Source organism: Staurois parvus, unplaced genomic scaffold, assembly GCF_062004578.1.
Source record: "Staurois parvus isolate SC_StPar_1 unplaced genomic scaffold, SC_StPar_1.0 ptg000520l, whole genome shotgun sequence".
In the NCBI taxonomy this organism is placed as follows: domain Eukaryota; kingdom Metazoa; phylum Chordata; class Amphibia; order Anura; family Ranidae; genus Staurois; species Staurois parvus.
In genome coordinates this window covers 2,304,019-2,331,762 of record NW_028318316.1, presented here as the reverse complement: position 1 = coordinate 2,331,762, position 27,744 = coordinate 2,304,019, and the positions used below count along the sequence as shown (strand labels likewise).

At 41.2% G+C, this 27,744-nt stretch overlaps 1 protein-coding gene across 6 annotated transcripts in view; it reads left to right on the top strand.

Moving 5' to 3' along the window:
- BIRC6 (baculoviral IAP repeat containing 6) overlaps positions 1–27,744 on the top strand; it is a 407,575-nt gene that overhangs the window by 125,222 nt on the left and 254,609 nt on the right. For 4 of the 6 annotated variants that reach the window (XM_089690190.1, XM_089690191.1, XM_089690189.1 and 1 more), the window contains exons 24-31: positions 1,207–1,394; positions 4,045–4,359; positions 9,061–9,160; positions 9,279–9,493; positions 10,283–10,491; positions 11,993–12,339; positions 17,091–17,310; positions 17,530–17,663. In XM_089690190.1, coding sequence (XP_089546316.1) covers positions 1,207–1,394; positions 4,045–4,359; positions 9,061–9,160; positions 9,279–9,493; positions 10,283–10,491; positions 11,993–12,339; positions 17,091–17,310; positions 17,530–17,663 — 1,728 coding nt within the window. The remainder of the gene's footprint in view (positions 1–1,206; positions 1,395–4,044; positions 4,360–9,060; positions 9,161–9,278; positions 9,494–10,282; positions 10,492–11,992; positions 12,340–17,090; positions 17,311–17,529; positions 17,664–27,744) is intronic. The other 2 variants (XM_089690188.1, XM_089690192.1) reach the window with 2 other exon arrangements.

The following is a 27,744-nucleotide window of genomic DNA, read 5'->3' as shown; positions in this document are numbered from 1 at the left end:
CTAAATAAAAAAAAAAAAATTTTTTTTTTTACTATTTTGGGCCAGTTTTCCTTTGATAAAAAAAATATCAGGGGATATCCATTACTACTTACCACCAAATGAAAGCCCAATATGTCCTGAAAAAAACAAGGTATAATTCACCTGGATGTACAAAGTAGTTGTGATGATATGTACGGTTTTACTAACACATGTCAACGTTGCAAAATTGTGCTTGGGCATTTAGATTTGTTTTACCCTTAGGCATGAAGGGGTTAAAAAAAAGTTTGCTTTAATTACGGCACAACTCCCTTGCCACCTACTAAATATTACTGTTTTACAGCATAGCAAGGGAGAATTTAAGTATGATTTTTTTTTTCAGTCTTGGAATGAGCATTTAAGAAGGTAAGCGGCGGGTATTTGACCTCTAACTGCATGACGGCAAACACAATGTCCCTGCCCAGAGACCACCTCTTTTCCTTTTATGCATTTCTCGGCAATATTTTCAGTCTGAAGTGAAACATGTCAAGGAGGGGCATTCTCTGGGTAAGGACATATTTTATGCAGTCAAGCGGTTTGTGGTAGAATAAAAACATTTTAGAAGAGTTGGCATTGGTGTGCAGCTTGTGTATATAAAAATATAACACACACTGCCTTCAAAAAATATTCATACCCCTTAAAATTATAGAGAAAGTAGGTTTTATTCCATTTTTGTTGCAGAAGTTGGAAATACACTTCTAATGTACTGTATGTGTAGCGGTCTTGTAGAATACTGTAATAGAGAGCTTGAATACTTTTGGGGCTCTTTCTCACCATACGTGCATGAAAACTGATGGAAACCGACTTGCTGAGACAACAATTTACATCAGTTTACATGCACACTTCAATGCATGTTGCAGATTCCTGCGCAGAAAAAAATCTGCACGTGATGTTAGTGCTGTGGTGTGAACAGGGCACATAGAGAACAATTGATTTTGTTTTTCCCTTGCAGAATGCGTGCAGAAAATCTGACTTCTCTGCACCATGGTGTGAACGAGCCCTTTAAAGTAGTGGAGTCAACTTTTAATTGTTGCATATAAGTGAGCTAAATATAATTTAGGCAGTGGGGTTCAACCTTTAGCCTACTGGTAAATATTTGAAATTATTTTCATTAACAGACTGCCAGTTGTGAACATCTTCTGCAAGATAGTTGTTTATTTACATGCGGTTATCTCTTTTGCTTCATGCCAGTGAGCACGTTTGGTGTAACTCCTGCAGTGGGCGGCCTAACAGCTGGAACCGTCGGAGAAGCCTCGACTGCTCTCAGCTCAGCAGCTCAGGTTGCTCTGCAGTCACTCTCCCATGCTATGGCTTCAGCAGAGCAGCAGCTCCAAGTATTGCAGGAGAAACAGCTACAGCTTCTGAAGCTTCAACAACAGGTGGGAGGATATTTCCACAATTTTTAATCATGGCACCATAAATGTCAAATAAACAATGCTGTAAGTCCTCGTTTGGTGCTGGTGTGATTTTATTTATTTTCCCCCCTGCATCTGCCATCTCACTTAAATGCACGACAATGGTAATCACATTCTTCTTTATTGATGCCCAGTCACATCAATGTAGCATGATGCAGTGCCATTTGTTTTTTTTTTTTTGTTTTTTTTAGGAGATGCGGGTTATTCTTTTGGTGCAGCATAGTGCATTTTTAGCCCCATAGACTTCGAAAGGAGCGCATGTACATGCCTTTTTGGCAGGTTTTTTAATTTAATAGCCAGTTGGCTCCTCTTACAAACTGACCCATGAAGCAAGAAAACGCATAAAAAAACAAGTAAAATTGTATCATTATGCAACAGCACTAGTGTGAACCTAGACTAAAACAGTTTTTCTTATACATTGAGAGACACAAGAATTCAAATGCTGCTGTTAGTGACCACTCCACTTAGGGGTGGCTATATAACAAGCAAAAGATATTTAGGGCATCCCAGGTTAACTCCCCTTCTATCCAGCATGCCTTAATTTTTTTTTTTTTTTTTGCTGTTGTCCTACAAGGATCAATGTCGTTTCCTTCCTCTGCTGAGTAAAGTTACCAATTTTTTTTTTTCCCTTTGATTTTTCTATGCTGGATTTCTTCTTTGGTTGACATTAAAGTGACTGTAAAGGCTCAATGTTTTTTTTACCTTTGTGCATTCTCTGCATAAAGTTTAAAAACCTGTGTGCAGCAGGCCCCTTCAATACCAGCCTGAGCCCCATCTCTATTCAGAGGTTTGCATGAGATCCTCAGATGTCCTGGGTCTCTCCCTCCTTACTGGCTGAGACTTCAGCGGGAGCCATTGGCTCCTGCCACGTTCAGTCACAGCCTGTGAGCTAATGATGAAAGTGCAGGGGTGGGGCCAAACCTCATCTCTGTGTGAATGGGACTCCGCAGCGGCACAGGTGCCCCCATAGCAAGCTGCTTGCTTGGGGGCATTTGGCAGGAGGGAGAGGACAGAAGCCCTGGCAGGGGCCCCGAAGAGAGGATGATCGAGACTTCTCTGTGCAAAACCACTATACAGAACAGGTAAGTATAACATGTTTCTTATTTAAAAAAAAAAAAAAAACACAAAAATTTTAATCAACCTTCAGCACTACATCACTGCTTGAGCTGGTCTTTACATGGCAGATGTCCAGGTTGGATTTTCCTCAGCCTGACTTATGCCGTACTTGGACCTCGTTGGACTATCCTTGAATGTGACCTTCGGGCACTCGGTTACGCTTGTGGCCCACCTGGTCCAGAGCCGTGTTATTGCCCCTGTGCTTGCCCAGTCTCCGAAGAACCGCTCACTGTTGTTGGCCGATCGGGGTAAGCTACTGAACTGTGTCACCGTTTGCGCTGCCAGGAACTTTTCAAATTTCCTGTTAAGGCCCCTTTCACAAAGATGTTCAGTCTAGATCAGTTTGTCAGCTTTCCAGACTGATCCAAACTAAGCCACAGATGAATGACAGGAACCGCTCTTTGTTTAATCCCAAAACACCATGTATTCTGTGAAAAGAATACAAGATGTTTTGTTAATGGATTATGGTGGAGGAAAGGGGTAGCGGAAGCACCATTTACTACATTCAATACACTAGTGGACCCAAATGATCATCTGCCATGAATTCTACTAAGATTTTTGTCATCCCCAGCAGCCATTCAGATGTAGTATATCCAGTATTAGAGGTAAATTATCTAGACCAATCAAAAGTAACCCCCCCTCGTTTTTTTTTTTTCTTCTTTTTCCTTGAATTTCCACTTCAAAGATGTAAAAATTTAGTTGCAGGTATTTTACCTATGAACTTTTATCAAGTGTGGTAAGTCTTACTGTTCTTTAGAGTAGTAGCATGAAATTGTAACCTTTTTTTTCTTGCATCACTGCTTTCAAACAGAAGTGTTCTAAAAGTACTATTGCTGTAAATGCTAGCATGTTTACATCAAACCTATGGTTAACATAATATATCTTGATATAGTATAATTTCTTCTGCTCTTCACATTGAAGCTCAAGTAGACACAGTGGATAGTAGACATAAGATCTTCGAATATGTCCCTAAAGCTGGCCATAGACTGTTCAAATCTTGGCCAGTTCAGCAGGGACCAGCTGAGATTCGAACCATGTCTGGGCAGGCTGAATGTACCCAAGCTGATTGATCGACCAACTTGGGTACCACCAGCTTGTCAGATTGATAGCGGCAGTCATAGCCACTAGCAGTAATTGCCTTGTGTTCCCAACGTGTATGGCTCCCCCCGACGGGAGAACACAATGGCTCCATGGGATGGATATCCCCATCATCACTGACTTTGTTGATGAGGGAATCGAGCAGTTTTGTTTCCTGCAACCCATGGTGGCAGAAAAGAAAATTGCTTCAGCTATGGCCAGCTTAAATATGCTATAAATATGTAAATTATTAGTATGCTATAAATATGTAAATTAATACTAACACTTTAAAAATGAGTGTATTTTGATTTATTAATAATGCAGTTTTGAAAAGAAAAGTGTTAGATCCTTCTGCCTTTATGAACTACTGTCACTGTTTGCATTTTACGTTGGTTGTCTTTTAATTGTTTATTCTTTCCAGAAGGCAAAACTGGAGGCCAAGTTGCACCAGACAACAGCCGCAGCTGCTGCAGCAGCTTCAGCAGCAGGTCCTGTCCACAACTCTGTGCCTCCCAATCCCGTGGCAGCTCCAGGATTCTTTATCCATCCATCTGATGTCATCCCACCCACTCCAAAAACAACTCCTCTCTTCATGACCCCACCACTCACACCACCCAATGAAGCAGTGTCAGCTGCCATCAATGCAGAGCTGGCTCAGCTGTTCCCTGGCACGGTTATTGATTCTCCACCTGCTATCTTGGCTTCACATGGCAAGAATGCTAACAAACCTAGAGGGGTAACAGTTTTTTTATTTTCCTTTCACGTTTTTCTCTTGATAAAGCACACACTTTTCCACAACCTTAACCCTTTCACTTCCCCGTTTTCGCTGCCCCCTTTAACCGGGGGGTGTGTGGAAACGATTGGACGGCTGCTCAACTGCTGGATGGCTTCCATCTGCAGCCACTGGGTGTGTGTAATTGCTGTTACTGTTGTAATTTAAACATCAATGGCCGTGAAGGGGTTGAACCGTTGTTCTTTGCATACATTTAAACAGTGTTTACAGTTTAAATACAGTTTCTCTGTCTACTTTTTATAGTGCACTATTTTTCCTTAGGTTAAAATTATGGTGTTCATATACATTTTAACATTCAATTTATAGTATATTTAATAGGGTATGTATTCCCACTTTCAGACTTTACCATCCTGTATTTCATTACTTTGTTACTCCTGAAATTGGGAGACAGTTAATCTGTCCATAGTAATGCACACTAAATATTTACATATCTTAATCGTGCAGTACAGGACATATGCAAAGCATTCAAAGACCCTGGGTTATAGGCTTGTACTTTCTGGACTTAGCTGAAAGCATTATTAAACCCAAACCAAAAATGTGACATATCACAGCTTACCAGTTATTAGATATGCTTGCATCAGTTTTTTTTCCTGAGGCTGTTTTCTTTGTTTTCACCTGGTGATTGGCCAGTAACACAGCAGCTAATACTTTATAAGCAGTTACAGCAAACTGTTTTTTTTTTTTCCTTTGGGGATAAAGGTTTTACATAAATAAAAGTTGATCGCTATAAGCACCCCTGCTAGTGTTAAATTGTCTCAAGCCTGAAACTGATGCATTCTGCTGGAGAGCTTGTTCTTTGAAAAACAGACTTACTGGTTGGATTACCAGGTGAAAATAGAAGAAAGCCTAAAGACATTTTTTTATTATTATCTCTACAGTTATCTCCTTCACTGTCCTCTAATTTCAAAATCTAATCAGCGCACCCAAATCAACACGTCTGTTAAACCTTTGGATCTGTACCCGAACCCTGTGGGGTTGTCAGGGTGGAGAAACCAATTTTAATACAGGCATCTGCATCCAGTTCTAGCTGTATTTCATGCATGCAACAAGCACCCTACCCCAGGGAAAGGCAGAATTCTATTACATCAGTGTCACAATTCCTCTAACAGCCCTAATACAGCAATTTTTGTCCAGGACTACATAGACCCCTTCTTCAGCTCCTCCATCTGTTCCCAAGTCAGATCTCAATATGCATGGCCTAGACAGGACAAAGAAGAGAATGAGAGGACATAGAAGCAGTTTTAGAGGGGGCTGAGGGTAATTTTTCTTTTCCACACTTTTACACCTGAAAAGCGAGTTTCATGCACCATACTCGCTAACCTGAATAAGTTCACTGCTGCCAAGCACAAAAGCCTTGGCATTGTAGTTCTCGTCTCTCACCAGACTTTTTTCAGTATAAAGATACCTACAATTGCTATTAAAACGGAAGTAAACACCTCTTGGGGACTTGTACTTGCACATAAGCTTTATTGGAAGCTTTACCTGTAGGTACAAGGAATATCTCCTAAACGTGCAACATTTAGGAGATATTGATTATTTGTGCAGCCGTTGATGTAATTGGCCAATGTGCACTAAACTCTGAAGGGACGCCATACTTAGTATGCCATCTCTTCAAAGCGCTCAGCCATGAACGCGGCTCCGTTGTGCATATGCGTGGGAGTGACATTATCGCGGCTCACCATTCAAACATCTGGAGCCCACGAACCTGGAAGGAAGACCAGATGAAGATGGAAGCCTTGTCAGTGGTGACTGCGTGCCGCTAGAGGGCTTAGTTTTAAGATGAGTCTTTCATAATGTGCTAGTATGCAATTTGCTGGAGTTTTTTTAAACTCAGAATGTACTACCACTTGAAGGCATTCCCCATTCATGAACAAATATAATGGGCAAACTGATGACTGGATCACTCCAGAAGAGATTTCACTATTTTAGAAATCTTTAGCGCACACTATACATGGGATGAAAGTTCACTAAAAGGTGGTCTTTTCCGGTTCTTGGTCCTGCTGTCTCCATCTTAAATATCTACACCAATTGAAGATGAGCAGATAGCAAGTTTGTGATGCTTCTGAAGGCTCCTCTTCACTCTTGCAGGCTCAGCCCTACAACCAGGTTTACATGCAAGTTAAGCATTCAAACTGCAGCTAACTGGATAAGGGCAATGAACAACCAAGAGTGTCCTATATTCCAAGACTGTGCATTAATGGAGCAATTGCAGATATTGCCCTCTGCTTTGTTTTTCTTTTGTCAATTCGATAGAGCATGTCATGAGGCAAACTTGCAGATTGGTACCTTGCACATTATTATGCCCTTTCGAGGCTGGCATCTTTTAGGGACCTCACTTCATCTATTCATCAAAGGTATCATAGGGCATTCTCCCCTTCCAGAAGATCTACCATCGTACCTGGAAAACCTTTTCCTGGTGTGAACAGACCATGCCCATCCCGGACCCACAGGTGAAACTGGACGGGAATACATAGGGTATACCTGTTATAATTGCCAGGAGTGTGTGTTGGGAGATGCAGTGCCTCCTTTTCCTGTTTAAATTGCCTTGCACATATGCTTTGTAAGTTCTTCAGAGTTGATTTATTTGCCTCTTCAAATGCTAGTTTGGATTGAAAGATTTTGCAAGTGGCTATATATTGACTTCGGTTTCCTTTTGGTTTTTGTGTTCACCTGCTTTTTTTTTGCTCTCTACACAGCTTGAACTGGTTTTGGATGTACCTAGGTTCATAATCTTGAAATTGTGTACATCAACGGGCGATTATATTTCTTAATCCTACATTACATTGAATCTTTATCTTAACCTGTAAGCTTTTCCTAAAACTGGAGCATGCTCAATAGATGTCAACACCTGGTCTACACAATCTCAGGCTGCACGGGGGCACACACAAGGAAAGGAGGGACAGTGAACAGCAGGATCCACCATGATTTTTGCAGTCTACAGAAAACAAACCCTCTAGTGGAGGAGTGAATATGAATGCAATGTAATATAGCATATATTGACAGTTTTTTGATTATTTGGGTTTAATTACACTTTAAGAGTAAGATTCTGTCTCCTGTACTGTGCTTAAATTAATGTTTTTAAAAAATATATATTTTTTTTTTGTTTTGTGCTTGCCATAAGATCTATTTCTCAAAGTCCATTGAAGGACACAGTCCCCCCTCCCCCCCAATATGCTATCACCTCTCTTTGGACTGCTTACTATAACCAAGTAAGTGGTAGGGTTTATAGCCTCAAGAGGGCGATGGACTTCATTTTCTATTTCCTAGTGTCTCTTTCTCCTTAGGTGGTAGTATGATTGTGTTTCTTGTTATGACAGTTTGGTCTCTCAATAGACTCAGGGAAAAGGGTTTTACAGTGAGTACAAAAATCCTGTTTTGTAAGGACTGTTTCAGTCAAAATTCATAATTGGAAAATGGGTCATATACAAGAGAGAAGAACCTTTTTGCCCATGTTTTCAGTATTTAATCTTAAATTTATTAAAACAGAATTTCATTCAAAATGATTTGTTTTGACCAAATTAATTATTTGCATGCCTGACGGACTGGCTGTTACTTTAGCTGTACAGTAAGCAGTGCTGTTCTGGCAGCAGTACAGTAAACTTCCCCTTTATTGCTGGAAATGGAGAGAGTCGATTGTAAGACATCTTTGCCATTAATGAAAATCATTGTATTTTTTTTAATTGAATTCAAGGCTTTCTCTGATTGGCTGAGGTGGAGATTGTGACATCATCGACCTGCCTTCCCATCCTAATCAGTCAGAGAATTAATCATAATTAAGAATGCAAGGCGTCTCCAAAATGGCAGACATCCAGTACAACTGACTTTTGTTTTTTGTTTTTTTTATTCAGGAGTAGGTAGGAAATCTATTAGATTGCTTCCAAAACATAGGCTGGAATCTACTGTAGTAGCTTGTGATATGTAGAGTAAGCAGTGCTAAGTAGCCAGTCTATTGGCTGATGAATAACTTTTGGGCCCATTTGGCCTTATTTAAAATGCCAGGAAACCTGTAATTCTCTTTTAAAGCCACCAAGATAAGCATCTCTTGACTGTTGTAACCCAAGAAATGGTTATGGACGTCATGGCTCAGATATTGGAAAATTGGGTGAAATTTCATGGTTGAGAATCAGCAGTTCACCAATTGCTGCCTGAAGTTTCTGTGTAATGAGATTTTTCCCTTTCACATAGAAAATTTATTCTAGTTAGTGGCCATAGTTGGGATTACAGTCTTGTTCAGTTTTCTTGTTATCATGAAAGTCTGATACAGAGGCTGTAAATTTTAAGTTTTTTCTTTTTTTTCTCTCATGGCAGTAACTTTTATTTTGGGGTGTCTTTCTGGAACTCATTGTAATTGGCATTTCCACATTTCAAATGAAGACTGGTTACTGAATGGTAGAATTATTTGGTGAATTGTTTGGTGAAACTGCAGCTTAATTGGACCTTCTAACTTCCTCAAATTTAGGGAGGTGCAGTAGATAGACTTTTCCAGGTTGATACACCGTAGGTCCTAAAACACGTAAATCCCATTTCAAATACAAACATGTATTTTGCATGTTTTGGTTTTATTTTCCCTTGGCTTTTGTACTTGCAGTAGTGTTTTACATAGTTTGTGTCTTGGTGCTAATATAACTTATTGCTTTGCTTCAGAATCAGCTCGGTTCAGGTCTTGCACTGGCGATCTCTCATGCCTCTCATTTTCTACAGCCTCCTCCTCATCAGTCCATTATTATAGAAAGAATGCATTCTGGTGAGTTAAACTATGCACTGCTTCAATTTCTAAAGATAATTGTAATGCATTATTTGTTGTTTTTGAGTTGTTTTTTGTAAAGATGTTTTTGTAAAAACTTTTTGATTTTTCTTTCAAGGAGCCAGAAGATTTGTGACACTGGATTTTGGCAGACCTGTTCTCCTTACAGATATTCTCATTCCTACCTGTGGTGATCTAGCCTCCTTGTCTATAGATATCTGGAGTTTGGGTGAGGAAGTGGATGGCAGAAGACTCGTGGTTGCAACTGATATCAGTACCCATTCACTAATACTACATGACTTGTTACCACCCCCTGTGTGCAGGTTCATGAAGGTAATGAATAATTAAAAAAGGATTTATAGTTTACTACCTGAGGCACCTGTGTAGTAAATGGCCCACTCCATCATGTTGCCCCATTGTATGCAGAACAAGGCCCTTATCTTCTATTTGGGATTATGACCAAACTGTCCTCATGGTGTGTATGAATGTGCTTGTCTGTGTGGTAGAGACCTTCGATTGTGAGCACCATTAGGATAAGGAACTCTGGTATTGACACTCCTGTAGTGCTGCATGATATCTTTGCTGTTTAAAAATAGGAACTAAAGAAATTAACTCTTTGTTGGATTGCAATGTTAGGGTTCAGTGGATCACATGCACTGTCCCACACAGAGCTATTGTATTTGTTACTGCTAGGTCTAAATCGTACAATTAAAACACTGTCCCAGTAACTAGAAGCAATGGAGGCTCAACGAACATGAAGGTTTTATAATAGAGGAAATAAACATACTACATATTCTTAGTATTTTATATGCAACTCTCAGTTGCTTGCTTATCAAATAGGGTTTTATACATTACATTTTCAGTATTCTAATTATCCCCTACCTAAGATGATTTGAAAAATCCCTTTGCACTTTTGAACCTGTGTGGACAGAACTGAATTAAACGGCTGTATAGAGAAAGTGAAAGGATTATATTAAGGGTTTGTATAGTAGGTTTTTTTTTTTTTTTTTAGTTTTTTTTTTTTTTTTTTTCCCCTAAATGTTTGGGGAGCGGTTACTTATGAGGAAAGTGCAGCAGTTACAAATATATATAGTTTTCAATTGATATATTGTTGGCTTCTAGATCACAGTTATTGGTCGTTATGGAAGTACAAATGCCAGAGCCAAAATTCCTCTAGGCTTTTATTATGGCCATACCTACATTTTACCATGGGAGAGTGAACTGAAACTCATGCATGACCCACTCAGAGGTGAAAGTGAATCAGCAAGTCAACCTGACATTGACCAGCATCTGACAATGATGGTAGCTTTGCAGGAAGATATCCAGTGCAGGTAAGTTATGAAGTCTTAAGATAATTCATGTTTGTAAATTATCATGTTCCTAAACACATCTTTGTATGATTAGGAAATATGTGCACATATTAGATCAAATAGTAAATGCATGGCTCAAAATGAATTTGTGTTGCTTCTTAAAATAAACCTGTACACCCCCAATCCCTCCCCTGGGCCCTTTTGGTTAGTTCTTGTCACATGACTGCTAACATCCTCTAGCCACACTAAATGGGTGGGGTTCTTTTCATAAGTGCGTCACTTCCAATGACCTTACTTGGTACTCAATTCCTTTTTCCTATGAGCAGGCTTGCAGGCACATCCGCCGTTAAACTCTCATATGTAAAAATAAAATAATGCTGCAAACCTTAGCACTTACTTAGCTTGGTTGTCTGATTGCTTTGCTCTACATCTCCTCTTGTCCTTCCTGTTTTTATGTGGCTCCATGCCCTAACGGGGACCAGTGGAGCCACCTTTGCATGCTTGCGCCTGGCGTGAGACTCATGTTTTCACAGAAACCATCCCAGTGGTAAGCCACACCCCTGCTCTCTGTCCTCCCTGCACTTGCTCCCTGTGCTGTCCTTATTGCCTTGTGCGTGTGAAGCACTTGGGGCGCATGCTCAAGCTACTCAGAGGTTTGGGGAATCTCAGGGTGGGTTATTAGCCACATTTAGAATTGGATAATGTCACACAACATATTTGGAATGCATACATAAAAAAAACCTACTTTAAAGTGAACATCTTGGCCTCTTTTTGTTGCCAGAATCTTGGAAGCCTGTCTGCCCTCCAGTGCAAATAGAGGTGGTTTGGGCCACATGCATACTGTGCATCTACCTCTGTGCATCCTTTCCTGGTGTTTGGTGTATCTGGGTGGCACAGGTGTAGCATCCAGCCCCAGTGCCTGCAACTGACAGGCTGGAATAAGCTGCTGCTGGATGCGGTACCAAGTGGTACTTGTGTTTAGGGCCCTAAGCGACGTATGTCCAGAATGCTGAATTCTTGTGTCCTGGGCATATGTCCCTGAATTTTTAGGATCTGCTCAAGTACCACTTAATAACAGTGTCCAGCCGCAGCATATTTATTTCAAAGTGTATAACCGGTTTCAAGTAATGAGACTGAAGGCTCTGTAAGCAAAAAAAAAAGCCATAAATCGACGCATGGGGCTACACATCAATGTTGCGTAAGCTGTTAGAAGCTAATGTAAACCAACTTTTGTACTTGCGAGCTGTGAGGATCTTTGACAGTACAAGCAGCTAAGAGGTGTCAGAGGTTCTAAAACTTTTTTACTGTTAAGATTATGTAACTATGTCTGTAGTCTGGGTGCAGGTGCATTTTAAACTGCACCATGGGAGTGTTACAGAAGAAATAAAAGTCACAAAGCAATGAGGGTCACAGGGTGCAGTTACAGCAATATATAAAAACTAGGCTTTTGGCATTGTATACAATTTTATAGCTCATGTTGCTTTTTCAGCAATGTAATTAGTACTTTGTGTTTTTTGGGCAGGTATAATCTTGCTTGCCATCGATTAGAGACTCTGCTACAAAGCATTGATCTTCCTCCACTGAATAGCGCCAATAATGCACAATATTTCCTGAGAAAGCCAGATAAAGCTGTAGAAGAAGACAGTAGAGTGTTTTCTGCTTACCAGGACTGCATACAGCTACAACTACAGTTAAACCTGGCTCATCATGCTGTTCAAAGACTCAAGGTGGCCCTCGGCATGAGCAGAAAAACACTGAGGGAGCAATATGATTCTAGAGAACTTATCCATTCATCCTCAACTGAACAGTTGCGTACAATTATTCGGTACCTTCTGGACACCTTACTAAGCCTCCTCCACTCCTCCAATGGTAAGTTTTGTCCTCTTATTAAAAATCAAATTTTTGGCTAAATGATTATGTAAATGTTGTCTCTCAAAACTGTAGTTAACATAAGAAGGCTTTAACTTAGTGTAAAGTCTGAATTTTTTTTTTTTTTCCAATCCAAATAACAAGCATGTTCTACTCATCTGCTCTGTGCAGTGGTATTGCACAGGCCGGCCCCGATCTTCCTCTTCTCGGGTCCCCCGCCGGCGATCTCCACCCCTCCTGTTCTTTGTGTGTCCTCCATAGCAAGCTGTGGGGACACATGCTGCATGCACACTCCCAACCCATGTGTCTATGGAACTGCACTTCATAGACATACACAGTGGGACTTAGCCCTGTCCCCCCACTTCCTCTTCACTACATTTAATTGACAGCAGCAAGAGCCAATGACTCCTGCTGCTGTTCGAGTCCCTGTGTGAAGAGGAAACGATGGGAGAAGAGATGCAGCCGTGCACAGCGCTAATCTCTTTTCCCCCTCTCTTCCCCTTCACACGGAAGGAGGAGCACAGACAAATAGAAAATATTTTTTACCTTAATGAAAGTAATGCATTAAGGTAAATGTTTTTAAGTTTAGTATCACTTTAAAGAATGAGACCACACAAAATAACAAACAATCTTCAGATTGGGACTTGATAAAATGACGTCTTATATTTGAGACCCTCCAGTTGCCAAATTTGTTCTGGGCCTCTTTCACATGGGTGGCTGGGGGTGGGGGGGTTAGGTGGTTTAACCATGCCTTTACTGCCCACCTAAAGTCCACAATGGAGCTAGAGGGCGCTGTTGCGCCGTGACAAATTTAATGTGGCTTATGAAGTTGATAGGTGCCACCACATGTCAAACTCGGCCATTCAAGTTGATGAAACGTGTTTGCAGCTCCATGTCCCATTGAAAATAGCTTTTCAGCAAAAAAAAAAAAAAACAGGCTTTCTTTCTGAACTGACAGTGATTGCTTAGCCTAGGGTGAAATTAGCCTTAGAAGCTTGCATTAATGTCCCTCACCATGCATGTATCATGTTTGTTCCCACCGTGGGGTGTTTTTTTACCTTTTATCTCATGATTATGTCAAAATAAAAATGTAGCAGAGTAAATGGCACAATCTTGTGATGTTTTGATTGCCATCGGGACTTGTGTGAAACCTAATAGACTTTCTGCTCATTCAATATCCATCAGTCCACTAATGGGAGTAAATTAATTTAAGAAAAATATTGATACAAATCCTAAAGACACCATCCTTGAATTGCTGCTACAGTACAAAAATGAATTTGTTTTCCTTGACTTGAAGAATAATAAAAATACACTTGTCAGTTTAGAAAATAAAGGTTTATGATGTAGATGGAGAACTTCACCCTGACTCCTCAGTACTTGCTTAAATTCAGGCATAGTTCCAATGCACCAAACTGGTTTTCTTAATCGTGCATTACGGTACACGGGATCGTAGTCTATGGTGATATTGTTGTGCAACTGTATTCAGGTGATTGGATACTGGCAAAAGCTGTAAGGACAGCCCAAGCATATAACCCTTCCCACTCCCAACAAGCCTCAGTTTTTTGCTACTGTCCTTAGGTGTACTACTTCTTGCTTCAAACTTTTCTTTGTCTACATGATGATTCTTCTATCAAGTCTGCAGCTGAGCTTCGCATTGTGGTCTTTAGTGACTGTACCCAAACTCCTCCTGATAGAAGATGCAGAGCGAACCTGGAAACGTTGCTTTGAGCATTGAATCCTGTGTGGGTGCTCACCCAAGCTTGTAATTCAACATGTTGGATTAGCCGAATAGTGCTACCAAGTGATAAAGACTCCCCAGTTGAATGTGCTCATTAGCAGGATGAAGACTTGACGGGGACTTGTCTCCATCACCTATTGTCTGCCAGGACCACAAGACACTGCAGACCACTTTCTTAGGAGCCCAGGGTTCCGCTGCCACTACCTCTTAGGGACAGGGATTTGGGCCCTTAGGGCTGCATGCTTCTTTGTTTCTGCAGCTGCTCTAGAAGTTAGTCCTTGATCAGTAGTATTGCCTGGCACTGTGAGAGTTACTACCCATCAATGTCTTCATGTGGCGCTGGACTGTATCTATTTTCAGGCACAGCCTATGGTGGATTTTTGAAATTGGTGCCGTTTCCTCTGTTGCCCCTCTGAGTGTCTGGGGGTGCCTCAATTGTGCTAACTTGTGCTGACTGACTTACTGTGCTGATACGTGTCATTTTACTATTTTGGGCATGCAGTCCACTGTTATAGGAAGGGCCTTGCTCACTCCTCCCTTCTCCTGGCTTCACGGCACAATCCGTGGACATTTTGGCCACCCTCTGCCTGCAGTGGCTGGTCATGAAAAGTGTATCAGGGAGTTGCAGTCCTTGCTCAATAATATTGCCTGGCAATGTGGGAATTACTATCCTCCAATGGCCACATTTGGCTTGGACATTCTCGGCAACCTCTACCAACAGTGCCTGGTCACAGAAGGTGTATCCTCTTCTTTCTGTATAGTTCCCCTTATTTTAATGACATTATAGGAATAGGTAGGTAGTTCACACTCGGCTAACAGCCCATGTGAGGGTCTGCTGCATCTCCCTCCATGGCCCTGAATCTGATAGTCTTGATCACTGCACCCAGTCATAGTCTCTACTCCCCATAGAGGCCTTTTTGATGCTCCCCCTTACCGCCTGATTATATGGGAAGGCTGTCTGCCTTGGTAGAGGACTCAAATTGAAGGTAATGCAAGCAAGATCCCCCTCCTCTCTTCGAGTCCATATTCATTCTCTTGCAGGTTCTATGCTCAATAAAGAGGGGAGGGCTTCTCATCCAACTTTGAGGATTTTGCCAGCGATTACACCCAGTCCGCTAATATCTTTCACAAACTGAAGGATACTTCAGGTCCTCATTGACACAGTATGCTTGAATCTTGCCCTAGAGCAGTATAGGTCAACCCAGTCAAGTCACCAGGCTGTGTTTTTTAAATTCTTAAATTCAGGAAACTGCAAGGGTTAGCGGCTTGTTTAGTCTAGGGGAGAGTAAAAGCTATTTTACTTTCCCAGTCCACTGCTCCCCCATTAGACGGGACTCCCCATGCTATGGCGGTAGACTGACTTTGCTTAGATGCTGCAGTGACCAGTCTAGCAGCACAGAAGAGCAGGTAAGTAATCCACTATGTTAATCTTACAGCAGTGGCAACAGGATGGATGTTGGTAGGCCCTGGGATTATAGGCTGCTACTTACAGGTGATTGGATACTGGCAAACCTTTTCGACACACCACCTGGGCATACTCCTATAGCCCTATCCCACTCAGTGAGACCTTCGTTATCCTTATCGTATAGTATAAGACACAGGCTGAGTACTCATCAAGGTGGATTTGATTTAAATCACAATTTAAATCCTGATTTAAATCACTGGTGAAGAGGCTCGATTTAAATCATAATTTTTAAAGAGCAGCTGCCATCTCTGTCCCGCAGCTGCTCCTCTGATCTGCTGTTGACTCACTGACAGTCCCATTCATTTTAATGGGATAGCTGGTGATGCGGCAGTGACATAACAAGGTGAGGGACGTGGCGGCAGCAGGTGAGTGGATGCATGCTAACAGGCGCTGCCATGTTGAATCTAAAATGATAGGTGCTCTTTAAATTTAAAGAATCCGACTCATTCTTGCTTCCAGTTAGAATCTTTAATATTTGCAAACCAAATGAAGGTTTCCTTTTTAGATTAGGTCTTCATGCACACTGGGTGTTTTTTACAGCTGCCGTTTTTTGGCTTTTGGCGGTTTTTTCTACGGCCAGTAAACTCCCCAGCATGTTATCCTATGTGTCCATACACACATAGACTGTAATAAGCGGTTTTTGGCAGAGGTGGTTTTGGCTGGAAAAAAAACCCCAGAGCTAGTGGATTTCTACAGTTGGACCTTGACGTTACTGTGTTGCCCACTTGCACAACTTTTAGGCATTACAATCCCAATTTTATTTTTTCTAATCCTAATATAGAATACAGAGTAAACAGTCTTTTTGAGTATTTTAATTTTGTAATGTTTTCCTCTCAGTTCGTTTTAATGGCAGGAGGCAGACTGCAAAGCTATTAACTGTGATGTCTTGAGTTTTCCCAAGCAGTGCCTGTCTATGAAATTTTAGCTGTAAAGTCTTTTGCTACTGGCTTAAAGCAGTTATACACGCTTTCAAATTCCCTGCCTCGCTTTTGTGAAGTAAACAAGAAAGCAGACAGCTTCCCTCTGATTGTGTTCGATCTTTCATCCATCTTTATTGAAACTTGGTATAGCGCACTGCAGCCCCTCCTGGGATGTACCAACTTTTAACATGTTTCACCCACACATGGGCTTTATCATTTCGATCAAACCAGTTTGTGGGTGAAACGTGTTCTAGTTGGGTGGTCCAGGTGGAGCTGCCATGTTATATCTGCTTTCAGTATGTTGAATGAAAGATCTGACATCGTTGGAGTGTAACTGTCTGCTTCCTCATTTAAAGCCCTTTGTTTTAATTAACTTCGCTATTATAATAGTGTGCTGTAGCAGCTTCCGTCTTCAGACTTGAGTGGTTAATAAAGAAACAAATCACAGGGCTGCATATTATGATTATTATACCAAATAACTTGTTAGGTTAGCATGACATTCATGTTGTAAACCTCTTCTGAAGAAATTTAGCAAAAGCATCTCTTCTATATGACTTTTTCCACAATTATGCAAATTAAAAGGATATTGGTAAAATAACATTCTTGTAAATACTTTTTTTGTTTGCAGGACCTTCTGTACCAGCAGTCCTGCAGAACACTTTCCATGCTCAGGCTTGTGAAGAGCTGTTTAAACACTTGTGCATAAGCGGAACGCCAAAGATAAGATTGCACACTGGCCTGCTCTTGGTGCAGCTCTGTGGTGCTGAAAGATGGTGGGGCCAGTTTCTTTCCAATGTTTTACAAGAACTATACAACTCAGAGCAGTTGTTGATCTTCCCTCAGGACCGGTGAGAGATACTTTTAAATATATATGCATTGTGTACTGCTTGGAGATAGGTCAGTCGGTGGCTCACAACATCAATTTTTACCTATGACTTTTTGGATGGGCATGCCCTTTAGCTAGCACTAGAAAATATTAAGGTTTTATATGTTGAATGGAGATGCTGTGTATTGAATCTTGGGCAGATGGATTACCTCAGTGTTTTGTTTTTGCATTCTGTTTGCAGAGTCTTCATGCTACTTTCTTGTATAGGCCAAAGATCCCTTAGTAACAGTGGAGTCCTGGAAAGTTTATTGAATCTACTGGACAATCTTTTATCTCCTCTACAGCCACATTTACCTGTATATAGGCGTGTTGAAGGTAAGAGCCTTTTCATGTAAGGGGTAGGTTGTGCATTTATTTGACTTTCATTCTCTCCAAAATTTGACTTGCATTTTTCACTTGACTTAATCTCTGCTTATGCAATTTTTTTACTGAGTCTCCCAGGTTTGATATGGATTTAGTTTGCCAGATTTACAAATGATGAATTATAAGGCCTCATGCACACAGGGTGTTTGCTTTGCTCCTTTAAACAGTGGAGCTCCTCGTACGAGAAATGCTTCTTAAAGTGGAACCTCAATCAACATGCACTATTTATTATTAATTCTTATACTGCTGGCATTAGTAAATAGATAGGAAAGTATATTTACTTGTTTTAAACTTTTTCATTTCCTCAGTCACTTCCTCGTTTCTATGGCTAGGCAAATGACATCATACATCCCAGCAGTCTTCAGGAGGGGGAGGAGGGTTCTCAGCCTATGCCCGAGCTAAGGGCAGAATGATTCCAGGAGTAGATGATACACAGCACAGCCGTGCAAAGCAGTAAACTTACTGTGAAGCACTAACACAACACACTTAGTAAAAACGGCACACAGTTAACCCTTTGGTCGCCCCATATGTTAACCCCTTCCTGCCCAGTCCCATTAGTACAGTATCAGTGCTTTTTATTAGCACTGATCACTGTATTGGTGTCACTGGGGATGTCAGTGACACCAAGTCAGTTCCCCCCAGTGTCAGATTGCCCGCCGCAGTCCTGCAATAAGTTGCTGATCGCCGTCATTACTAGTAAAAATAATTTAAGAAAAAATCCCAGTATATATACCGCCATTTGTAAACGCTATAACTTTCACGTAAACCAATTTACACATATTGGGATTTTTTTTACCATAGATGTAGCAGAATACATTTTGGCCTAAATTTATGACTACATTTTTTTTTTTTTTAATTTTTACTGGACATGTTTAATAGCAAAAAGTAAAAAATAATGTTTTTTCCCCTCAAAATTGTTTTAAGCCTGCAGAAATGCCTCTTCAAATACGCCTGTAGACACCTGTGTGTGCACAAAGACGTAGGCTAACATAGAGGTACTTTTTACAGGCAGGAAAAAAAAAAGCCAAATGCTGTAAAAGCGGTGCCAAGCTCCATCAGTGCTGATATGTTAGTGCTACAAACTACAGATCTGGGTTCAGGAATACATTTTTCTTTTGTCTTCTGAAGGACTCAGGAATTTTGATGGTCTTTGTTATGCTGCCACCTACAGGAGGATTGGACAGTAGCAAACAAAATAAATATTGTAGGCCAGCCCAGAAAGTTGCCTCCTGCTCTCTTCATGCCTCAGTTTTTTTCTATTTTTCTTTTTTCCTTGTGTTTCAGGAGAATGGACATCTTTTCTTCACCTTTTGCTGAGAAAAATCTAACCAATCTTTGCTAGCCTTTTTTTCTTTTGAATTTCTTCTTTCTGCAACTTCACCCAAGACTTCTCACTGCTTTGCAGCTAAAGCTGCTTTCTACATAGCAGCTATCTGGAGCTGCCTTTCTTCAGCTTGACTTTTGAGTGCCGTAACACTGGACTGGACATTTTAGGGCCATCATGAAATGTGACCCTCGAGTACGGTTTTCTACATTGTACTGTGTTTCATACCTCTGGGAAAAGTTGCCTGCAGAGTTCTTTCCATGTCTAGAGCCACGGTATTGCCTCAGTGCTTGAGCTAGTTTTTGAGGATTCACTTTGCGGAGTAGGACTAGTTGGGTTGAAGCGTAGAAAGCTACCTTTCTGTTGCACCACTGGGCACCTTTCAATTTTCAATTTTTCCGTTACTGGTGGTTTTACCATGGAAGGAATTAATGAAAAGGGTCTGAGATCTGCATCAACTGCTGAGTGGAGTGCAGTGAATGCTTCACTCTCTTTCCCATCACTCATAAAGGAAGCACCATGTCAGTGCTTGGGTTGTTCTAGTGCCAGCATACAGAGGCCTGGACACCTCTGGCCATCTGATCCCCATCAGTACCAGCTGCTTAGACTTGTGAGTAACTGAGGCCTTACCTTTCACTTCAGACCTTGTTCCACCACTGCCATGTATAGGTTCAACATATCTGTACATAGACACAAAGGGGAAAGTCCCACTGTTTCAGTGAACCCCAGCCCATACTCTTCTAATGCTTCCTGGGGTATCTACTCCAGTATCCTCTGAGTGTGCAGATGCCTTTTATCTGGATTCCAGTAGCCCTATATTTACGGAGTCTACATCATCGGAGTCTCCGTCATCGGAGTCTCCGTCATAGTTGGGTGATCCCCCTACCCTGGCGTCCTTGTTCTCTACTGCAGTCACTTGAGACTTGAGGCAAAATTCACTCAATTCCTCGTAGATAACTTCCTGCAGAGATTTTAAGTACTCCTCAGAACTATTTCCTTTAGTGTCTGTCTCTGACCTTCCCAAGCCCTTCAAACAGGTTGGACCTAGAAGTGCTGTGACAATCTTGACTCTTTGAAGAGGCTGTTTTTGAAGCACCACAGCCTACTGCCATCACCGCACAATTACAGGAGTCAGACCTTATTGATGCAGTATGTACTACGCTGCAATAGGAGGATCATTCTGTTATCTCACGCCTTGGGTCTTTCAGAGTTCTTACAGTTGTAAAGACCTTTTCACTATATCTGCTACTTGGGGGTATTCCTTTTTGCTGACTGGAAGCGCCGCAGGGGTCTCTGGCGGAGGAAACTCGCCAATATTAGCAATAACACTATTATGTTTGAATAATCGTCTGTATAACACTGTCACTGCAGGCAAAGATATATAGAGGTTTACAAACACCCAGTAGCGCTCTTCAGAGACGGGGATTCTTAGTTTGCATTAAATAGCTTTAGAAACAGTTCAACACTTTTCAGATAGTTGGATTTATTACTAAAAAGGTCAAAAGGGTGCAATAACAATATTTACAGAAAAAGATGTAATATATATATATATATATATATATATATATATATATATATATATATATATATATATATATATATATATATATATACAGAGCAATAACACAGCAAAGAGGTAACAGAAGGTAGTTTAGAGAGGTAGAAACTTGCCGTCAGCCTTGGTTTAGGCAGATCGTTTCAGAGCAAAGGGTACTGTCTCCCGAGTTGGTTTCAATGTTAAAAGGGAGATTTCTTCAACTCAACTAAACTCTAACTCTCTGCTCCAAGCATAACAGCCTTTTTCTAGGAACTCACAGGGTGTCTCCTTGAAGCAGAAAACCAATCGCCTCATTTGGGGAGGGTGTTGTAGGCGGGGGACTCAGGCTAGAACCAAACCTCACAAGTTATACCAGGGCAATAACCTTCCCTAGGTACATGTAACATTCTATCCACAAGTAGATTAATATGCAGAATCATCTGCTGAACGTTTAGATATGAAACATGGCATAGTTAACTATTTCAGCTAGAACTATATGCTTTCTGCTCTCCTGTAGACTTCAACTAGGGGGTGCAAGATATCAGGCGACTTGTATTAAACTGAGCTATCCGAATATATGCTTTATGTTTATGTAATTATTTCCTACCTTAAGATATAAAATTATATGGAAAAGTGGGTTTTTAAATGTGAGTCTGTTTTACAGCTAGCAGGAATGTCTTTGAAGCCCAGTGAAGGACTGGTTTATGGCTTTACGATCCTTTCCATGCAAGAGTCTCACAGACATACTGTGACCAGGCTAATTCGGGTTTATAACCATGATGCTCTCCAGCTGGGGGCTGGGGCCTGATGCCTGTGATCTCCCGGCATCATACGAACCACATGTCACTCAACAGAGAGGGAGGGGGGATTGGAGGAGGGAAAGAGATACAAGATGGAGGGTCTTTAGCAAGATGGATGACTGCATTGATCTCTGTTTGCACGATTGCTACAGGGATAGTATAGCATGGACTCCTGTGTTTGACCTAGCACTTTTTTTAATTTCTTCCCCATTGTGAGATACTCGGAACACTTCCCATTTAAGAGAAGGTTTTGAGAATACTTGCTGGCATTATCCCCAAAAATGGCTCAGTGCTGTATAATCTGGCTAAATCTTGTTGGGGCTCAGAACTGGAAACTGTCTCCTCTAGGGTAGTCGTCGTAGTTCCTCTCTGTAAAGAGGCCCATTGTCATTTGTGTTCAGGCCCATCAACGTTAGACAAGGAGTTGCCTCTGTCTTACCTTGCTGGAGTGATTGTTGGGGGGACCCTCTTCTTGGAGATGTCATATTTTCTCCCTTCTCTTTTTGGTCAACGTCAGCCACTTTATCTCCCCTGTTGTGGTTCTGGTACCTGAGCAGTCTCCTGGTTTGGAATCAGTTGGAAATCATTGAGGTATTGCTGTGTCTCCATTTCCAAGAAGAAAGGGGGGAGTCCTTCTTGCATCAGAAGAGAGGTAATCCGTGGTACTTTGTCGCACATGCACTGCTCCCTTTAAGGGGAATTCCATAAAAAAAAAAGTTTCTCTCAACTAGAAGCCTCTGGATATAAAGAAGGGGTTCTAAGTGTGCCTCAGACCCTGTGTGGCAGGTCATACTTATCAGAGGAGGACTCTGTGTCTTTCTGGGTTGTTGCCAGGCAGAGCACACCAGTCTCTTGCTGCAGGTACTGTATCATCTGACAGTAATAAGGAATACTTTAAAAGAGAAGTGTGTCGTCCCCCCCCCCCCCCAAATTATACTTACCTAGGTGGATGCAGCATCGGTCCCCTGCTGGCTGTAAGGTTGAGAACTTGGCGATCACGTGACCGCTGATTGCTGAGCTCTCAGTGCTGCTATGAGCAGAGAGTGGTGACTATCAGTCACTGTTCTCTGCTCTGCCCCCACCCACGCTCACTGGAGCACTGGGCTGTGGAGGGGGAGGGAGCGGCTGGCCTAGGCTCTCAGCAGATCACTGAGAAGCTGAGCCAGGTGCCACTCCAGATTCTGGGGTGGAGCTAGACTTTCAAGTTGGAATCTTTCTCCAGCCTGGACTGGCTAAGTGACGTCACTTACGTTACAGGGTTACAGGAGTGCAGAGTGAGTGTACTTTTGTGATCCACAGAAGAAGTACAGCGAAAGATCCACCTAGGGGTTAGGTCCTCTTTCCTTGCCTAATTTCTAGCTTATCTTGAAAGATCTTTGGACACTTTTTTTTTTTCATTCCAATCAGACAAATGGTCCTCACTTTGATGATAAAACTTTTGTTTCTTGCTCCACAGAAGCTGACATTATGCTGAATATGGGGGATCATGACTATGGACTTTTTTCCACGGGTAGGCAGGTTTGTTCTTCAGCTGACTGCCTCTGGGGTTTTCTGGAGGCACCCCTTTGCATACCAAAGAGGAAGTTAGCTTCACCAGTCAGGGGCTAGGATCTACCTCCTTAACCCTGCTTTTCTTTGTGGAGGGGCTTCTTCTGCTACTCCTTCACCCATAATTATTTTTTGGTTTTGAATTCCTGCATTCTCTGGGCTAAGGAGTCATATTTTACTTCTTGCTGGGTGTTTTGTTCTAGCTGCTTCATTGTTTTCCCTGATAAGTCTAGCTTAGTGAGGTTAGTTATCTGGCAGACAATTTTGTTAAACATGGAGCTCTTGTCCCCTAATCCTCGGCGGCCAGGGATAACATTGCTTAGGGCCTTCTCACTTGGATCACATGGTCTTCCTCACCAGGGCCTCTTTTGTTTTCAGTTCCACTTTGGGACCCTTTTTGACCACATCAAGTTTGTGGGTCTTTTCCCTTTTCCCTATGTGGAGTAGTTTCCCTTAGAGGGAGAACACCTATCCAGATCTTAGTGCTACTAAACCCACAACAGTAAAATCAGTCTGTATATGCAGTAAAGCATGCTTGTTCTACTCATTGTGGAACCAAAGGGATTAATCCTCTGCATTGTGTAAAAAGTCTGTTTGTTCCTGTCTTTTCTAATCCTTCCCTTACACAGTCCCCAATCCGTCTGTGGATAGAATGGAGCTATAGGAGTCACTCTGCACATTCTCAGTTTAGTGTGTATTGCTAGAGTTTATATTTTTCTTTGGGGGTGGTGCATGTTATCAGAGCAGAGCCTTCAGCACTGTCCAGACAGAGGGTCAGGTGTTATGCAGCCTCATAGGACAGTCAGAGCAGAATGAAAACACCTCCTATAAGCTTTAACCAGTGCTCTGCTGGACACTGATAGAAGTCACAAGACTTCTATATACTGCTGATTAGAAAAGGTATTTAGAACTAGAAAATGCAATTCTTTTAGTAAATATAAACTCCTGTGTACTGTGGGAGACCAGATATAGGGAATGTAGGGTCATAGGTTTAGTAACACTTTACGCAATCAGGTTAATTCTCAGTGTCCAAGTCCTCCCTCTGGTTTGATGACTCTTTCACCTAACTGGTAGTGGGCTCAATCTCATCAGGTGTCAAGTTTAAACTTTGGTCCTTTGGAAGCTGTTGGACTTCAGGCAGTCACAATTTTTTTTCTTTTGGCCTGTTAGAGGCTGCTACTTTGTTGCCTTATCCCAGGTTAGACTACTTTTGGGACATCCCATCTGCATCACAATTCCCATGTTCCTTAACCACTTAATCTCCAGAGGATTTACCCCCTTTCCTGACCAGGCCATTTTTGCGATACGGCACTGCGTTACTTTACCTGACAATTACACAGTCATGCAACGCTGTACACAAATGAAATTGATGTCCTTTTTTTCACACAAATAGAGCTGTCTTTCTGTGGAATTTGATCACCTCTGTGGTTTTTAAATTTTGCGCTATAAACCAAAAAATGACCGACAATTTAAAAAAAAAAAAAATGTATTTTTGACTTTTTGCTATTAAACATGTCCAATAAAAAAATGTATAAAATCATTTTTTGTCATAAATGTAGGCCAAAATGTATTCTGCTACATGTTTTTTCCATACTAAAAATCACAATGTGTGTAAATTAATTGATTTTACGTGAAACTTATAGCGTCTACAAATGGTGTGTGTGCTTTAACTGCAGACTGTCAGCTTTAATTTGAGGGTATTTACATCCAAATCAGGTGAACGGTGTAGGAATTACAACAGTTTGCATATGTGCCTCCCACTTGTTAAGGGACCAAAAGTAAAGGGACAGAATAATAATCATAAATCAAACTTTCACTTTTTAATATTTGGTTGCAAATCCTTTGCAGTCAATTACAGCCTGAAGTCTGTAACGCATAGACATCACCAGATGCTGGGATTCATCCCTGGTGATGCTCTGCCAGGCCTCTACTGCAACTGTCTTCAGTTCCTGCTTGTTCTTGGGGCATTTTACCTTCAGTCTTGACTTCAGCAAGTGAAATGCATGCTCAATCGGATTCAGGTCAGGTGATTGACTTGGCCATTGCATAACATTCCACTTCTTTCCCTTAAAAAACTCTTTGGTTGCTTTTGCAGTATGCTTTGGATCATTGTCCATCTGCACTGTGAAGCGGTGTACAATGAGTTCTGAAGTATTTGGCTGAATATGAGCAGATAATATTGCCCGAAACACTTCAGAATTCATCCTGCTGCTTTTGTCAGCAGTCACATCATCAATAAATACAAGAGAACCAGTTCCATTGGCAGCCATACATGCCCACGCCATGACGCTATCACCACCAGGCTTCACTGATGAGGTGGTATGCTTAGGATCATGAGCATGATCGTTTCATTTTAAATCCATTGTGGTGGTGTATAGAGCCAAAAATGTTAGAATTGTGTTGATGTCCCAATATTTTTTTTTTTTCAATACTAGTAATGGCGGCAATCAGCGACTTATAGCGGGACTGCGGTGGGCATTCTGACACTGGGGAAAACTGACTGCCACTGACATCCCCAGTGACACTAATGCAGTGACCAGTGCTAATAAAAAGCACTGACCCTGTACTAATGACACTGGGCAGAGAAAGGGTTAACTTTTGGGTGATCAAAGGGTTAACTGTGTGCTGTTTTACTAGGGAGGCATGCTGTTTTGTATTTCTCTGCTGTGCAGAGAAATACAAAACATCATGTCCATGCTGAAAGGGGAGAGACACGTGTTGTTTACACACAGGTTGCTCCCCTGTCTGCTTTGCACTGTGATCGCCGGGTCCCAGTGATTGACATGCCTAGCCATTGTCAGCATGGGCAGGGTGGCGTGCGCGCTTCCTACCTGGAAATGCAAATCACGTATATATACGTGATTTTGCACAGCCCTGCCACCCTGTAACAGTACTTCTACTATAGGGCGGTGGGGTAGTGGTTACTGGACAAGATAGAAAATAGGACTTTTGTACTTAAAGTCTATTTCTTGGAGTCCAACCAAGGGAAACTGATCCATTCTGTGTTTTATGTTCGTGCTCTTAGTACTGCTTTCTATAAACTGAAGCCTGCTGTAGGAGTGGTTATTCAGTATTCAGGACTAAATATCAAATATTGGATGAAGCACTCTGCTATAATAGTGCTATATACAAAAATCAAAATTTTATACACATATGTAAAAGTGACTAGTGCTTAAATAATATATGTGTTAAAATTATATAAAAATTCTTATAAGACCAGTCTGCCCCCAAGTGGCTAAAACTGGTTATACATGTGCACACACAACAAAATAAAAAGTGACAAAGTGCCTAAATACATAAATAGTGTCTTAATAAATATAATAAAAATAAAAATCACAGTGAATAATCGTAAAAGTGCCAAGTGTTTAAATAACAATCAATATACATATAGTATAATCATGTGCAAAAAACATGCTATCACTCTTCTGTAAAAAATATATATATAAGTGCTTCTTCATTCAAATAGTGCTCAGACCAAAGTGTCACTCCAGTGAATCAATCCTAAATATCCAGAGTGCCTCCTCACCTCCAACATTCGACCCCTAGAGGTCACAAATCGGTTATTTAAATGATGTTCCAAAAACGACACCAGGATATGACTTGCCCCACGATTCAAAATCTCAATATATAAGATGCCTCAGCCATATGTCCATGGAGCATGGAATATTTAAGCACAAAGAGATCCTGAGGAAGCCACGTGACAGTGGTGTAGCGTGTGGAGCTCATTGACGTAATTTCCGGGTGGAGCTCGGTGACGCACTTCTGGTGACGCACTTCTGGTTTTCGGCAAACATGATTTCCTATTATACCCATAGGATATGGGGGAACTGCTTGTATACTTCTAAGAGCATGTGAGTTTTCCATCTGTTTTTTCTTTATAATAAACTACATATTGCTCTATGGAGATCTCTTTGTGCTTAAATCTTCCATGGTCCATGGACATATGGCTGAGGCATCGTATATATTGAGATTTTGAATCGTGGGGCAAGTTATATCCTGGTGTCGTTTTTGGAACATCATTTAAATAAATGATTTGTGACCTCTAGGGGTGGAATGTTGGAGGTGAGGAGGCACTCTGGATATTTAGGATTGATTCACTGGAGTGACACTTTGGTCTGAGCACTATTTGAATGAAGAAGCACATATATATATTTTTTTTCACAGAAGAGTGATAGCATGTTTTTTGCACATGATTATACTATATGTATATTGATTGTTATTTAAACACTTGACACTTTTACAATTATTCACTGTGATTTTTATTTTTATTATATTTATTAAGACACTATTTATGTATTTAAGCACTTGGTCACTTTCTATTTTGTTGTGTGTGCACATGTATAACCAATTTTAGCCACTTGGGGGAAGACTGGTCTTATATGAATTTTTATATAATTTTAACACATATATTATTTAAGCACTAGTCACTTTTACATATGTGTATAAAATTTTGATCTTTGTATATAGCACTATTATAGCAGAGCGCTTCATCCAATATTTGATATTTATTTTGTGTGTCCCATGGTATAGGGTGTAGATGATAGCAGCTAGCTATATCTAAGGAGTCTGTGGAGGGCAGGAGGATATTTTTATTTAGTATTCAGGATTGCCATACAGTTTGTTTTGGTGTGTGGGGGGGGGGGGGGGGGGGTTTGCCAGTATCCTCTTCTAGGCATATATACACTCACTGGCCACTTTATTAGGTGCAACTTGCTAGTGCCAAGAAAGTATCTCCCACACCATTACACCACCACCACCAACCTGAACTGTTGGTACAAGGCAGGATGGATCCATGCTTTCATGTTGTTTGCACCAAATTCTGAC